Source organism: Acinonyx jubatus, chromosome D4 (genome assembly GCF_027475565.1).
Source record: "Acinonyx jubatus isolate Ajub_Pintada_27869175 chromosome D4, VMU_Ajub_asm_v1.0, whole genome shotgun sequence".
NCBI classification, from domain to species: domain Eukaryota; kingdom Metazoa; phylum Chordata; class Mammalia; order Carnivora; family Felidae; genus Acinonyx; species Acinonyx jubatus.
This window is the reverse complement of record NC_069391.1, coordinates 3,323,841-3,337,993: the sequence shown is the minus strand read 5'-3', so window position 1 is coordinate 3,337,993 and position 14,153 is coordinate 3,323,841. Positions and strand designations below refer to the sequence as shown.

Genomic DNA, 14,153 nt, shown 5'->3' with positions numbered 1-14,153 from the left:
GTAACTTCGTGTCCTTCCGGAACCACCCATGAGAGCCATTTTGCACACTGGAGGAGTCACTGCCGTGAAGTCCAAGCTCCCGGAGGGCGTCGCGCCCGCTCCCTAAACCCGCAGGACCAGAGCGAGATGCTCTCTGTGAGCGCCACGCCCCGCGCATCTGAATGGGGATGGAGCCAGGAGATGCGCCTCGGTGAGGCCACCCACTCTCCTCCTGGCCGCCAGATTGTAGATGTCCTTAAACCGCGCACAAGGAGCACACAGGCCAAACCCCTGTGGCCAGGATCAGAGCAAGCGGGTTGGAAAGCTTGCGTCTTCCAACACTGCCCGAGAGCTAAGACGGCAGCTTCACCCCAGTCACTTGGCAGGTGTCCCAGGATGGAACCTGGGCACAGAGGAAGGGGGAGCTGCGTTTGCTAGAAGACCCCAAGAGGGGCCTGGTCCCTCCTCCCCAGCGCTGTCTGAATCCCGCCCAGAGCCGCACGGAGCTGAGTGTGTGTGTGTGTGTGTGTGTGTGTGTGTGTGTGTCTCTGCCCGCTTCCTGGGCTCAGCCATCAAGCAGACGTAGAGCTCCCTCCTGGACCCCCATTTCGTTCCTGAGAGTGTGCACTCTCCAACGCCCGGCGGGTGGACACGGGGACTTGTTCGAGGCCACCCGCCCTTCGCGGTGGGAAGGGCTCCGCAAGGTCAGGGTCATGCCAGACGCTCCCGTGCCCTGCTGCCCCCCCTTCTAAAAGCCGAGCTGGCAGGTGGGAGCAGGCAGCGCACGGGGCCCCGCCGCGGGAGACGCAGGAGACGACGGGCTGCCCAGGGGCGCTCCGCGAAGCTCGGGGGTCTGGCGCATCGGCCCCAGGCGCCTCCCTGCTGGCTGCTCTGTGGCACCGAGCCTCCCCTCCGCGGTTCATGTGTTCACTCCGTCTTAACAGAAACACGAGCTTGGGTGTCTCAGGCGTCAGACGGACCTGGGAGCACACGGAGGGGTCTGTCACTTACACGCTGGGCCGCCAGACGGGCTGCGTCATCTCCCCCAGCCTCGGTTTCCTAACTCTGAGGGTGGGGATACGGCACGGGCTGCTGGCCTTGCCGCCTCCTGCTCCAGGCGACGCTCCTGGCGGGCAGCGTGGCGCAGGAACCCCCCTTGATGGTGTCAGCCCCTGTTTCTTGCGTGTGTGTGTGTGGGGGGGGTCGCCCGAGAGGTGAAGGGACGGGTGTTTTCGGGTCCCACCTGCTGCCCCCTCCCTCAGCCCCAGTGGGAGCCGCACTGGCCAGCGGAAGTGGCCCTGCCGTGGCAAGGACCCTCAGGCTGCCGGCTTCGGGGTACGCAGGGCGTCCTCGGTGCTTTTTTCCACCGCCGAAAATCGGTTCCTGTCCCTGTCAGCCTGGCTCACGGTTGCCATATGCGTCTAATTCAGTTTAGCTTGTAATTAGTTTTGTATCACTTTACACGGTGATGTTAATACTGATTACAGGGCCTGATAACTTTAGTAATAAATACAACCCAAGGCAGAAAATTACCTTTCTTTTTATCGGGGAAGGCTGAAGTCAGCGCGGGGAGGAGCACACTGCTTTCGGACTTGAAGCAGCCGTCAGCGAGGACGATCTACAACTTGATGCCCCCCCCCCCCCCAGGTGTCACGGCGCCCTCCTGCCCGGAAGGCGGCCACTTGGGAATCCGGAGGGCTCCTCTCCGGTGGCCTACCAACCCGCCGGCCGCCTTACATGCCGTGTGTCGTGAACTGACCGGTTTGGGACGAGACCCCGGTGCTCCCGAACCCCCACCCCGCCTCCGCTCGCACTCCAGCGTCCAGGGCACCCATGGGGGAGTCCAGGTGAGTGGGGTCATCGGCCCCAGGTTAGTCTAGAGCAGGCCACACAACGGGGCTGTTGCAGTCTAGTTACATCGGCTCAGGGAGCGGGCTGGGTTTTCTACAGCGGGACCGGCGGATCTCAGGAGGAGAGGACAGATTTGAAGTGACGGGTCCCGGTGGGATTCTGGGGGCTAACCCCCACGCCAGCTGCTCTGTGACACCCGCCCTGTCCGTCCACAGCACCCCCACCCCTCCCCAAAGGGGGCCGGGGTTTGCTGTCATCTGGGCTCCGGCTCCCGGCCCGGCCGTGCCAGCCACAGCGACAGCAGGCCACAAGGGCACTCTGCTCATTGTTCAGGGCCGGAAGGCCGTCACGGGTGTGCGCGTGGGGGGCTCACGTCCTTAAGAAAGGCCAAGCCCGGCCTGGGGCTCGCGGTAACAACAGAAGCTCTGCGTCTCTGTTGCAACAAATCCCATTCCTCCACACACCCTCCCTCCTGCCTCGGCCGGCCTCCGTGTAGCCCCTCCGCCCCCCTCCCTGCCTGCTCACGGCTCGAGCAGCCTCAGGACCGATGCCGCTACCTTCCCCGACGCTCAGCCCCGCTCCGACGCCAGAGCCCTGGGCCCACACGGTCTCCTGCCCCTTGCAAAGCCTCGGGTCCCACAAAGCCTGTCGGCCCAGATGCCAGACCACAGGGCTCGGACGCGTCTGCACCCTGAGCCCAGGTCTGACTGCGCTAAACCCAACCAGCTGGCATCCGAGAACAGCACAAGACGGGGAGGGCGAGTTAGCGGCCGAGCAAGACAGGGTCTGTGTGAGGCCACCTCTTCCAGAGTCATCCGGTTACGAAAAGACGGACGTGCAGGCTGAGAGGTTAAGAGCTTCCCTCAAGGTCACCTCGATGGCGCCTGGTGGGATTGGGATACGAGCGCAGGCAGCTGGGGTCAAGGTCGTTGCTACAGAGCCCCCGCTCATTTCACACCTTCATATGCAGGCAGCATGCTTCTATCGGTGGACCAGGTAGGCCTGGAGCCCAGGAGGCCCCACAGCCTGACTCCCCCAAGAGGGAGGGGGCGGCTCCCCCGTGCCCCGCTGGGACACTCCCAAAATCCTTCCCAGGAAGCACGAAGCACCAGCCTTTCTTTGGAAATCACGGAATAAGGCCAAGAAAGGCCTGTCTGTCTGAGGACAAGCTTCACCTGGACCCACCGGCCTGGCACGTAGTAGGCCGTCCGTCACTGGTTGGCATTCGGTGGCACGGCTCATCATCCGCGAGCTGTCAGGAAAACAGGTGGCTCGGCCACGCGCTCCTCTCCCCCGCCCGGCCGCGAGCACCCTTCAAGCAGCGTGGGTACCAGCCCCACGTTCCTGACTCGCTCCCGCTTCAACGCGGGCTAACCCGCGAACACAGCGGCCCTGGAGCCCTGTGGGCACGTCCCTGGAAAGGCCTCGAAGGGGGGTGTGTGTGGCCATGGGGGCCACTTACAGAAAGTGGGAGAGAAACGGAGGGGGGGTGTGGGGGGGGAGACAGACACCTCACGGCTCAGCCGCGGGTGCTCGGCCCACCCTCTGTTTGCTTATCTCAGCCACTGACGAGTGCACTTGGCTTTGCTCATGACACCTGGCTGCCTAGGGCTGGATTACTTTGGGATCAAGAGAGCAAGACTTCGGAGCGTGGTTGTGCCAGTAGTTCTCAGACTGACCGCAGCCCAGCCCTGGCCCACACCTGCTCCCCACTCCACTCCCCACCTCACAGGTTACTGGTGGCCACTCTCTGACCCTTCACAGGCTGGGAACAACCGGGAGCGAGCTTACCTGGTTGAGCCTTTGTCCTAAGATCCCGCCGGGATACGGGACGATCGGCCTCCCACAGGGGACTCTCTAACCTCCCAGGGAGGGAGGGGCCGGGCCTCCTGGCTGCACCGAGGGACACAGTCCCCTGAGACATCCCACAGCTCAGCCTCAGAAAACATCAGCCCCCCTGGCTGGCCCAGGGGAGGGCGTGGTCGTGGGGCGCTGGCCTGGGTCCTGAAGGGGACCCGGAAGCAGGAGGAGGAGGAGGCAGGTGTGCGTGCACAGGGCTTGGCTGACACCCCCCGGGGGCTGGAACTGGCAGCGTGGCCGGGCAGACGCCTTCGCCACCGAGACAGAGCTTCCAGCTGAAGTCGGACCGAAAGTTTCTTCCAAGAACAGGGGATCTTTACACAGACCTGAGGAGGAGACCTCTCGAGGAAAAGCCTGCGTGGTCTGGGAATGGAGACTCGGGGTGCCTGGAAGCGAGGAGGCCGTTAAGGCTCGGAGGGCGCTGGGGGCGGCCACGTCCAGGGCCACGGACAACCAGCATTCTCTCTCCCAAAATGTCTAAATAAGGCACACGCTACTCACTACCTGCCTGGCTGCCCACGTGTGCTCCCGTCTGTGGAGTGTAATTGTGTGAGTGTGCACGTGCGTGCGCGTGTGCAACTGTCCATGCTACACCAGCCTGGCCTCGGCCAGGCTCTCCCCACCGCCGAGGAAACTTCTCTCCCGGAGACCACGAGGCACCTCTCTAGGGGACCCGACCGCCCGACGGCACCGGGGCAGGGGTCTCTGAGGGCGGCTGGGACAGGACCCTCGCGACGCTGGGGTGGGAGCTGCGTCTCCCGGGCAGAGCCAGGGAGCCGGCAAGGGCTTCAAGGCAGAACAAGGGAAGACTGTTCCAGAGCCTTCTCTTCCGTGATCCTCCTCTTGCCCTCTCTTCTCTCTTTGTTTCCTCTTTTCTCCTGAGATGGAGGGAGGCGGAGGTAGGGAGGGAGGGTCAGGGGCCGCTGGGGGCTTGCGGCAAGGTGCTGGCGGCCCCGTCCGCCCCCTGGACCCGCAGCTCCAAAGGGCCAGTGTCTCCAGCTCCGAGCGTGGCACGGTGGCACCATCGAAAGGGCATTTTAATGTCACCCCCGAGCAGCCTGGCTCCCGAAGCTGGCAGCGTCTTCCCAGCACCCCGCTGCCAAGGAGACACCCCCATTCCAGCGCTCCCAGACAGCCCTCTCCTCCTCCCAGACCTGCCAGCTCCGAAACGGATTTTTAAGATGGAGAATACCAGCCAGAGATGGGCTTTCTATTGATACGTTGCTCGGGGGGGGGGGGGGGGGGCAAGCGAGCCCGCTTCAAACGCCCAGCGGTCCCCACACGCGCACACGGCCCTCGCTTGGCACTCACGCTTCACGCCGCGCATGTGGCCACAACCCCCCAAGCCTCCACACTGAGTGCACAATGCGCCCAGCCCTGCTCCCGCCGCCTGTCCTTCCCGGTCTGGCCTCGGAGGCACAATTGCCACCCCCTGCTCGGGGGAGCCCCAAGGGCAGCATTACACCCAAAGGCAGAGACACAGGAGGCTCCAGAGTAGGGGGGTGGGGGTGGGGGGTGGGACTCAGAGCTTCGGCTGGAAATGCCAGGAGCTCGGACACCCTGCTCTGTCTCCCCCGCCCCGGGTGCCACCATGCCGCCCTCCGAACTTCTCGGGGCGGTGGGAGGCTGGGGGTCCTAGGAGAGAGGGGCACCCCCTCCCCCCCGCGGCGCTGGGCCGGCGCTGGGGGTTCCGCGGGTGGGGGCGCACGGCGGCGGTCTCCGTCGGCCTGCACCCCTCCCTCCCAGCCGGGTGCGCGGCGCTCCGGCCCCCTCCCCACCCGGGCGCGGAGCTGGGAGCCGCTCCCCGACTTGGCCGGCCCCGCGCTGGGCGGACGCCGCGCTCCCTCGCTCGCAAGGAGGAAAATGGCGTTGGACGCACGTACTTGAGTGAGTTCGGTGCCCATCAGGACGAGGAAGAGGAGGCTGAGGAGCTTCCGGGCCGGTTGCATGTCTGGCTGCCACCGCCGCCGTCCTGGCATATGCAGGAGCCCCGGTGCTGGCGCCGGCGCTGCGTGGACGCGGACGCGGACGCGCTCCCGGCTCTGCTGGCCCCGCGCCTTCAGCACCCGGAGCCTCCGCTCTGCATGGCGAGCGCGTCCTGCGCGCTGTCCCCGCTGTCCCCGGGCGGGCGGGGCGCGGCCCTCCGCGGCCCCTCCTCCCGCGCTCCCCCCCACCCCCCCTCCCCGCACGGGCGCGCCTGGGCGGGGGGTGCCAAAAGTTTGCGAGGAAGGCGGCCGGGTGGCGCAGAGGGACCCGCGCGCCACGCTCGCGCGCGGGAGTGGGGAGGGCGGCGGCAGCGGGGAAGCAGGCTGGGACAGGATGTGACATCAAAAAGGCGGGGGAAATTTAACTCGGACAGAAGAGTCCATCCTGGCTGGCGGCAGGGGCGGGAGGCCCCGGACCCCCTGGGGTTGGGATGGGAAAGGCAGAGTGGGGGTGGGGGGCCTGGCCGCTGGGGGAGGATCTGCAGGCGGGCTTCACATCTCCGGGAGGGACAGAGATGGCAGCTGAACATGCCCTTGGGGGGTCACCTTTTAATGAGGCAGAGCAACGCTCAGACCCAGGAAGGATGTCCGGGGGTGGGAGTGCCGGTTGGGGACAGAGCCTGCAAGCAGGGCGACCGGGGCTCAGGCCTGTAGTCCCGGGGTGATCAGTGTGGGGGTGCAAGGGGAACGGAACCTGTGCTGGGGCCCCTGTCCCATTGGGTGTGGGGGTGAGGATGTGTCCTTGTGTTCACGGTTGTGTGCGGGGCGGGGGAGTGGGGGGCACACGCCCTGTAAGGGTCCCCGGGGGTCTGCCTTGTGTTCCTCCTTGTCCTTTTACATGTGTTCCCGCGGAATTTACGAGTCCCAGACCAGGGCGGCTGGTCCTGGGGGCCACATTTTCCATTTAAACGCTCCCTTCTGGGGAGGAGAGTCTCCAGGCACCTGTTTTCTGGGAAGTGAAGGTGGCCACAGGAGTTTAGAGGCGTCTGTCTGGTCTCTGTCCCGTTGTTTAGTGGTCAGCCTTTTGGAAATAAACTCTGTGAAGGAGGCTCCAGGCCTCTGTGAAGGAGGCTCCAGGCCCGAGAATCCCAGAATACAGAGCGGCTGGGGGTGGTCCGGTCCGATCTTCCCACATCGCAGAGGGGGGCAGTGTTGGGGGGCAACTGATGTGTCACCCAGCAAGGTCCAGAGCAGGGGTGAGCAGGGACGAGCGGGGACTCCCAGCCTGTCCCCGTGCAGCCCCCTGACGGAGGAGGCACCCTGTGGGCACCGGCTCAGGAGCTGGGCTCCTGCACCTTGGGAAGAGAAGGTGAGGGAGGGGCTGTGCCCCCTGGGCCCTGGTGAGAGCTCCTGAGGTAGGTCGTCAGGCAGGGTGGGCCCGAGTACCCAGAGGAGGTGGCCCTGGGAGAAGATGCGAGGCGAGGTGAGGCCCTGGGGGCTCTTTGTTCTCTCAGCCCCTCTTCGGCTTTCATTGGCCTGAGAGTGAAAGCAAGCTGTTTGTGAGCCCCTAGCCCCTCCGCTCCCTGGAAGGCTGAGAGGCTGCAGGGGTGGGGGGTGGAGAGAAGGCTGCTCGGGGAGCTGGAGGGGCCGGTGTCTTGTCCTGGCCCTTCCAGGGGGAGGCTCTCCGAGCCTCAGTTTCCACTCCTGTAGAATGGGAATGAAAGATGCTCGTACCAGGGCCTCCTAAGTGCAGTCAGTTAAGCGTCTGACTTCGGCTCAGGTCATGATCTCACGGTTCGTGGGTTCGAGCCCCGCATCGGGCTCTGTGCTGACAGCTCAGAGCCTGGAGCCTGCTTCGGATTCTGTGTCTCCCTCTCTGTCTGCCCCTCGCCTGCTCATCCTCTCTCTCTCTCTCTCTCTCTCTCCCTCTCAAAAGTTAATAAACATTAAAAAAAAAAAAACCTTTAGTAAACTCGGAAGGACTAGGGGGAGGCTCTGAGAGTTCACCCAGCACCCTCCGTGCCCTGGGCGTACTGCCTGAGCGTCCCCTTCAACCTCCGTGTCAATGCCCTGGGGCTGCTGCCGGTGTCCTCGTGTGCGGAAGAGGTCAGGGGCTCAGGACACGGTCGCGGGTCAGGGATGTGAGCTCCAGTCCTGGGGCTTTTCTTCCTGTGGAACAGAGAGGCTAGGCTGTGTCGATTTCCTCAAGTAGACTGAGACCTAAGGTCTGACTTGAGCAGGAATTGTTTTTATTTTCAAAACTACACAACTCTGATGACCCAGCAAGTCCACCGTGGGGTGTGCTCAAAGGGATGGAAAGCTGAGTCTGGAACAGATATGTCTACACCCAAGCTCACCACAGCATTATGCACAATGGCCAAGAAATGGAAACAACTCAGCGACAGAGGGTGGATCAACAAGGTAGTATATTGGGTGCCGGCATATTAATCGGCTTTTCAAAGGGAGGGGGGAGCGCCTGGGTGGCTCAGTTGGTCCAGTGTCCAGTGTGCGACTCGGGTCATGATCCCAGGGTCATGGGATCGAGCCCTGTGTCTGGCTCCGTGCTGAGCATGAAGCCTCCTTGAGCTCCTCTCTCTCTCTCTCTCTCTCTCTCTCTCTCTCTTTCTCTCTCTCTCTGTCTCTCAAACAAAAATTTTTAAAATTTTTGTCCCGGCTTTTGGCCCGGGCTTGCGGGTGAGCCCAGAGAACACAGTGCCAAGAGAGGTAAGCCAGACCCAGAAGGACTACCCTGTGGGATCCACTCCCACGAAGTCCAAGAGGAATCAGGCCGTAGAGACAGAAGGCAGAGCAGAGGCCGCCAGGGGCCCGGGGACGGACGGCGGGGAGTAATGACTTATGGGGACACAATTTCTGTGTGGGGTGATGAACAAGTTCCAGAACTGGAAGAAGGTAACGGCTGTGCGACATCATGTATGGGATTAGCGCCACCGAGCTGGACACGCGAAAATGGTGAAGGGTCGACACACACACGGCTTTGAAAGTAACGATGCAATCTACCAAAAACCCGTCGAATCACACGCTTCCCTGGGTGAATTGTACACTACGTGCAGTACATCTTGGTAAAGCAGGTTTTTTAAGATGACACGCTGATCAGAACAACAACAGAAGCCGATGCCCAGAACCGCCAGTGTCGTCCCCGGGGGCAGCCGTCCGCCTGTGCGGGTGTGCCAACGCCAAGCGCCGACCCGCCAGGGGGGTGCAGGCCACGGCGAGGGAAACGCCCGGGACCGTGCCGGGCACACGCGCACACGCTCAGCGGCTGGACACAAGCAGGAGGGATAAGCAGGCACCGATGCGTAAGGATGAGATCATCCCCCACATGTTCTGCAGCCTGGAGGTATCAGATCGGACCTGAACTTGACAGAAGGCTGGGAGACCAAAGTGGAACAGAAGAAACTGGGAACTGGAAGCTCGCTCATCACCGTCTGAGTACACGTGTCCCGGAAGGACCTGCTAATCGGGAGAGAGAGAGAGAGAGAGAGAAATCCCTGTTAGCTGTTGGGTTGGACGTGTTTCTATCCCACGTTGCCATTTTGACCCCATCGGACACATCCTGGTTTTATAATATTTCTGTTGACTCTTGCATCAAAGTCCCCTTGTGACCTGGTCCTAGCTCTGGGTTTTGTTTTTAACATTTATTTATTTTATTGGGGGGTGTGTGGGGGGAGAGATCGCATGTGCCTGGGAGAGGGACAGAGAGAGAGGGAGAGAGAATCCCAAGCAGGCTCTGTGCTTTCAGTGCAGAGCCAGACCCAGAGCTCGAACCCACAAACCTGAGCTGAAATGAAGAGTCGACACGTAACCGACCGAGCCACCCAGGCGCCCCCTGGGCTTCTCCCTTTGACTCTCCCCTTCGGGGCTGAAGTCAGGTGCAGGGTGGCCACGGCCAGCAGCGCTGTCACACGTCTCTATGCCAACTAAGCGTAGACTCTAGTCTTCCCTCCAACCCACTTGGGAATCGGGGAGCCTCAGAGCCGCGGCTCCAGGTGGAGGTGGGTGCGGAGCCTGGCACCGAGGGCCCTGCCCCTTCACACCAGCCGGGAGCCCAGGGGGTGTGGTGCCGTGGGGGCGCCACTCTGCTCCTTGGCGGGTGCGGTGGGATCCGGGTACCTCCCCCTCCGCTGCTGTCCTCCCCATGGAACTGGCACCACCAGCGAGAGCCTGCCGAGCTCCTGCCGAGACCCCCTCGGGAAGGCGAATCGATACCCTTCGCGCTCCTTTAAGACAAGCCTCCTTCTGCTCATTACAATGTGACAGAGCGGTTGCCAAGGCAACGGCACTAACTCTCCCCTCTCCTCTCTGCGAATTTCCTAGCAAATGGGGCTGCACCCACGCAAGGTGTCGGCCGCCTGTGCTCAGAGCGGGCAGGCTGCCCGGCTTCGTCTTCATCCGGGCACGGAGCTGAGGGCCCACCGTTCCTTCCCAGCCCCTCCAGGCCCTCGATGGCTTTGCTTCATATGACTCCGGGGAGTGACAGGTGTTGACTGACAGCCCGCTATGTGACACGCGGGCCAGACCCACGGCCTCCCCGGGGTGTGGTCACCGGGCCCTGAGCCACGGTGACGGGCTCTCACCCACCGCCCAGGGCCGGCTTCCCTCGCCAGTTGCTGGCCTTTGGGGAGGAATGGGGGCTGGCCCTTCAGGACCACCCGGCCTCCCTCCTGGACTGGGTGTCCTGTCACCGGGAAGATGCCGGTCACGGCAGCACAGACCACACTGCCACCACCATCCCTGGCCCTGCTGGGTGTCTGGCCTGTGCTAAGGGCTTCAGTGTGCCTGCCACGGAGTCCCCGGGGCCTCGTGGGGGTGTGATGCTCCTGCCCTTGTCACTGTCTCTCAGCAGAGCCCCTCCCCCAGTCCAGCCGGGGTTCCGGGGACCACCCTGGGGCCGCTCTCCGTCTCCGGGAAGGGCAAACGAGCAGCCTTCCAGCAGGGAGCTCCTGTCCCACCCGTGCTGGACCGGATCGTGCACAGCACAGCCTTGCTGCAGGAGCGTGCTTGGAGGGCGCGGGGGAGGTGCAGCCAGGGTCCTCGAGGCCTGTGGCCACCGAGGCAGAGGCCTCTGGCCCTTTTTCCGTCTCGCTGCTGCAGCTCAGAGACAGTTTGCTTCAGACCCGTGTGGAGTCACTTTGCCTTTCTGTTGTCCCTTTCGCAATGATTAGGACCTCCGGAAATGCAGAGCAGACGAGGGGACAGCCGCGTCCTTGCCCCGTGCCCAGCCTTACGGAGACGGCATTCGCCACAGCGAGGATGCTGACGCCGCTTAGCGTCAACCGAGAGAACAGGAAGCTCTGGGATAAGAACAGGAGCGCTGCTTTGGGGTCGCGGAATTGGGTCTGGGGAGCCGCCGCCTGGTGTCCCCCCCGGCGGCAGAAGCCAGGGGTCCCTGTCGTTGAACTGCCGACGTTGGTAGGAAAGGCACACAGGCGGTCTCCCAAAGTGACGCCTGGAGACAGAATGCCCTTCCGTGGCCCGCTGGTCTCGCAGTGTGCCGCGTCACCGCCTGGGAAACTATCTTTGGCGGGATGTCCCGTTTCTCATCAAGAGCACAGAGGAGCACAGAGGCTGCAGTCTCGTGTTCAGTAGTTCAGTCCCCGTCCCCCAAACACGATGAAGATTTGGTCCCAACATAGAGCCTCACACGCGCGGAGGTTTTCCGCAGGTTCACAGAGCCTCCCTCTCGGTTCTCTTTATCCTTCGTTGGCCGAGGGTTTTCTTATGATTGGAAATTTAATTCTGTCCAGGAATTTTTTTCTGTGTCCACTGAAAGGAGCATCTGGTTTTCCTCCTTTATACCGTTAATACGGGTCAACTGCATGAACTGATTTTCAAATGTTAAACCATCCTTGCTTTCCGAGAGAAGCCCTCCTTGGTCGTAACGCATTGCCCCTTCTCCGTGTTGCTGGCTTTTCTGCACTGTTCTTATGCATCCATGTCCCTGAGGAGTGTTGGTTTTCAGTTGTTGTTTGTTTTGTTTTGCTGGCCTCGTACAAGTTGGGAAGGACCCTCTTCTCTGTTACCAACAGGGTTTGCGAAATCTGACGTCACTTCTTCGACGGTTTGATAGAATTCACCAGTGAGACCGTCAGGGCCTTGAATTTTCCCGGTGGGAAGGTTTGTTTGTTTTTAATTTAAAAGCTCATTAAAAAAAAAAAAAAAAGCTGTAGAGATACACAGACTTTCTCTTTCCTCTAGTGCGAATTTTGGCAACTGGCATCTTCCAAGGGATTTGTCCCATGAACCAGAGTTGTCGAAGCATCAGCGTAAAGTTATGAGTGAAACTGTCATCAAATTTTTAACGTTGTTCAGTGTATTGGCATGAAGATATTTGTAACACTTTCTTGTGTTCTTAAGATCTGAAATAGCAATTTTTTAAAAATTTTTTAAAAATTTATTTATTTTGGAGACGGAGCATGAATGGGGGAGGGGCAGAGAGAGAGGGAGACACGGAACTCGAAGCAAGCTCCAGGACCTGAGCTGTCAGCACAGAGCCCGACGTGGGGCTCAAACTCACGGACTATGAGATCATGACCTGAGCCGAAGTCGGACGCTCAACCGACTGAGCCACCCAGGCGCCCCTGAAATAGCAATTTTTTGACTGCTGATATTGATCGTTTGTGTTTTTCTTGTTTTTTGTTTTTTGTTTTTTTCCCTCGGTCAGTCTGGCTCTGATTTGTTCAACTGTGTAATCTTTTCAAAGAATCAGCGACCGGCTTTGTCCGCATTTTCTGATTTTTGTTGGTTCCCTGTTTCTCTGGTATCTTTTCTTACCTTTATTCTTTTCTCCAATCCACCTGGTTTGAGTTGATGTTTTTTTTTTAATCTTGAGTTAGAAACTTTGGTGTTTGATTTTGGAACTTTATTCATTTCTGACAGAAGCCACTTAAAGCTATGAATTTCCCTCTACACCTGGCTTTAACTGCACCCCATAAACTGTCACCTGTTGTGTCTCCGTTATCCCCTCGGGGTGAAGTAGTCTCTAATTTCCATGGTGAGGTCCTCCCTGAGCACGCGTTACTTAGATGTTGTTGGCATCCATACGTTTGGGAGTTTCCTAGGTCTCTCACTGTTGATTTCTGGTTTAATTGCTCTGTGGCCAGAGAGCACACTCTGTCTGACTTCGATTCTTTTACACTTAAGTGTATTTGCTCCGTGGCTCAGAATGTGGTCCGTCTGGTGAGCAGACCATCTGCACTTGGGAAGAAGGTGCATCTTTTAGTTGTTGGGTTTAGTGTTCGATAACAATTTTGTCAAGGTGATGGATGATGTTTTTCAGGTCCTCTATGTTTCTATTGACTTCTCTCTCCAGCCCTTTTGCTGTGACAACTACGGACTTGCTTTCTTCTTTCAGTTTTACCCAATGTTTCATGTACCCCGAGGCTCTGTTTGTGCTTGTTTCCTTGTCTTGGCGAATGGACCCTCTCATCTTCATGAAATGTATGTCTTTATCTTTGGCAACATTCTGTGTCTTGGAAGTTATTGTATTTGATGTGAGTAAATCCACCTTAGCGTCTGGTTTTTTTTTAATTTGTTAATGTTTATTTATTTTTGAGACAGAGACAGAGCATGAGCAGGGGAGGGGCAGAGAGAGAGAGAGAGAGAGGGAGACACAGAATCGGATGCAGGCTCCAGGCTCTGAGCCGTCAGCACAGAGCCCGACGCGGGGCTCGAACTCCCCAGTGGTGAGATCGTGACCTGACCTGAAGTCGGACGCTCAACCGACTGAGCCACCCAGGCGCCCCAAAGCCACCTTAACTTCTTATCCTTACTGTCTGCATGGTGTATGCGTTCCATCCATTCACTTTCAACCTGTTTTGTCTTCATACTTAAGGTGCTTCTGTTGCAGACAGTAGGAAGCCGGGTCTCGTTTTGCATTTTATCCATTCGATGACCTCTGCCTTTTTAATTGGGTTACTTATTCTATCAATGTTTAGGTGTGTTGTTTCATATGTATTTTTTCCTCTTTTTGTCTGTTACTGCTCTCGTACTTTCTTACCTCCTTTTGGATTACGTGACTATTTTTACAAATAATTCTGCCATGATCTGTGTCTTGACTTTTAAGTGACACATCCTTGTGTCGCTATTTTGGGGGTTATTCTTGGGATACAGCATTCACTCCCCCATTTTTCAGTCCACCTGGTTAATGCTGTGTCCCCTCAGCCCAGAAGGGTGTTCACACCCTGATCCTTCGTGGGCTCGTCATCCAATGTGTTACTTCACACGCGTGATAAACCCCCAAGACAACATCTGCTTTTTGCTGTAGGCAGTCTTAGGTGTTTCCAAGAAATTAGAGGGGAAATGCTCATTTTCTATTTACCCGTGTACTTTCCACTTCCGATGCTCTTTGTTCATTCTTGAAGACCCACATTTCCACGTGGTATCATTTTCCTCGGCCTGAGGGAGCCCCTTTATATTTCTTGCACCATAGGGTCCTAGAGGAGGATTCTCTTGGTTCTCCTTCAGCGGGAACATGTTTATTCGTTGTTGAGGAGACTGCTTTCGTTGGACGTAAAATTC

The 14,153-nt window shown here is 59.3% G+C and overlaps 1 protein-coding gene across 1 annotated transcript in view; it reads right to left on the bottom strand.

Annotated features, from left to right (window-relative positions):
* The window catches only part of OLFM1 (olfactomedin 1), a 37,222-nt gene extending 31,346 nt beyond the window's left edge, over positions 1-5,876 (bottom strand). Inside the window, exon 1 of the mRNA XM_027051687.2 lies at positions 5,574-5,876. Coding sequence (XP_026907488.1) covers positions 5,574-5,669 — 96 coding nt within the window. The 5' untranslated portion in view covers positions 5,670-5,876. The remainder of the gene's footprint in view (positions 1-5,573) is intronic.
* Positions 5,877-14,153: the final 8,277 nt, after the last annotated feature.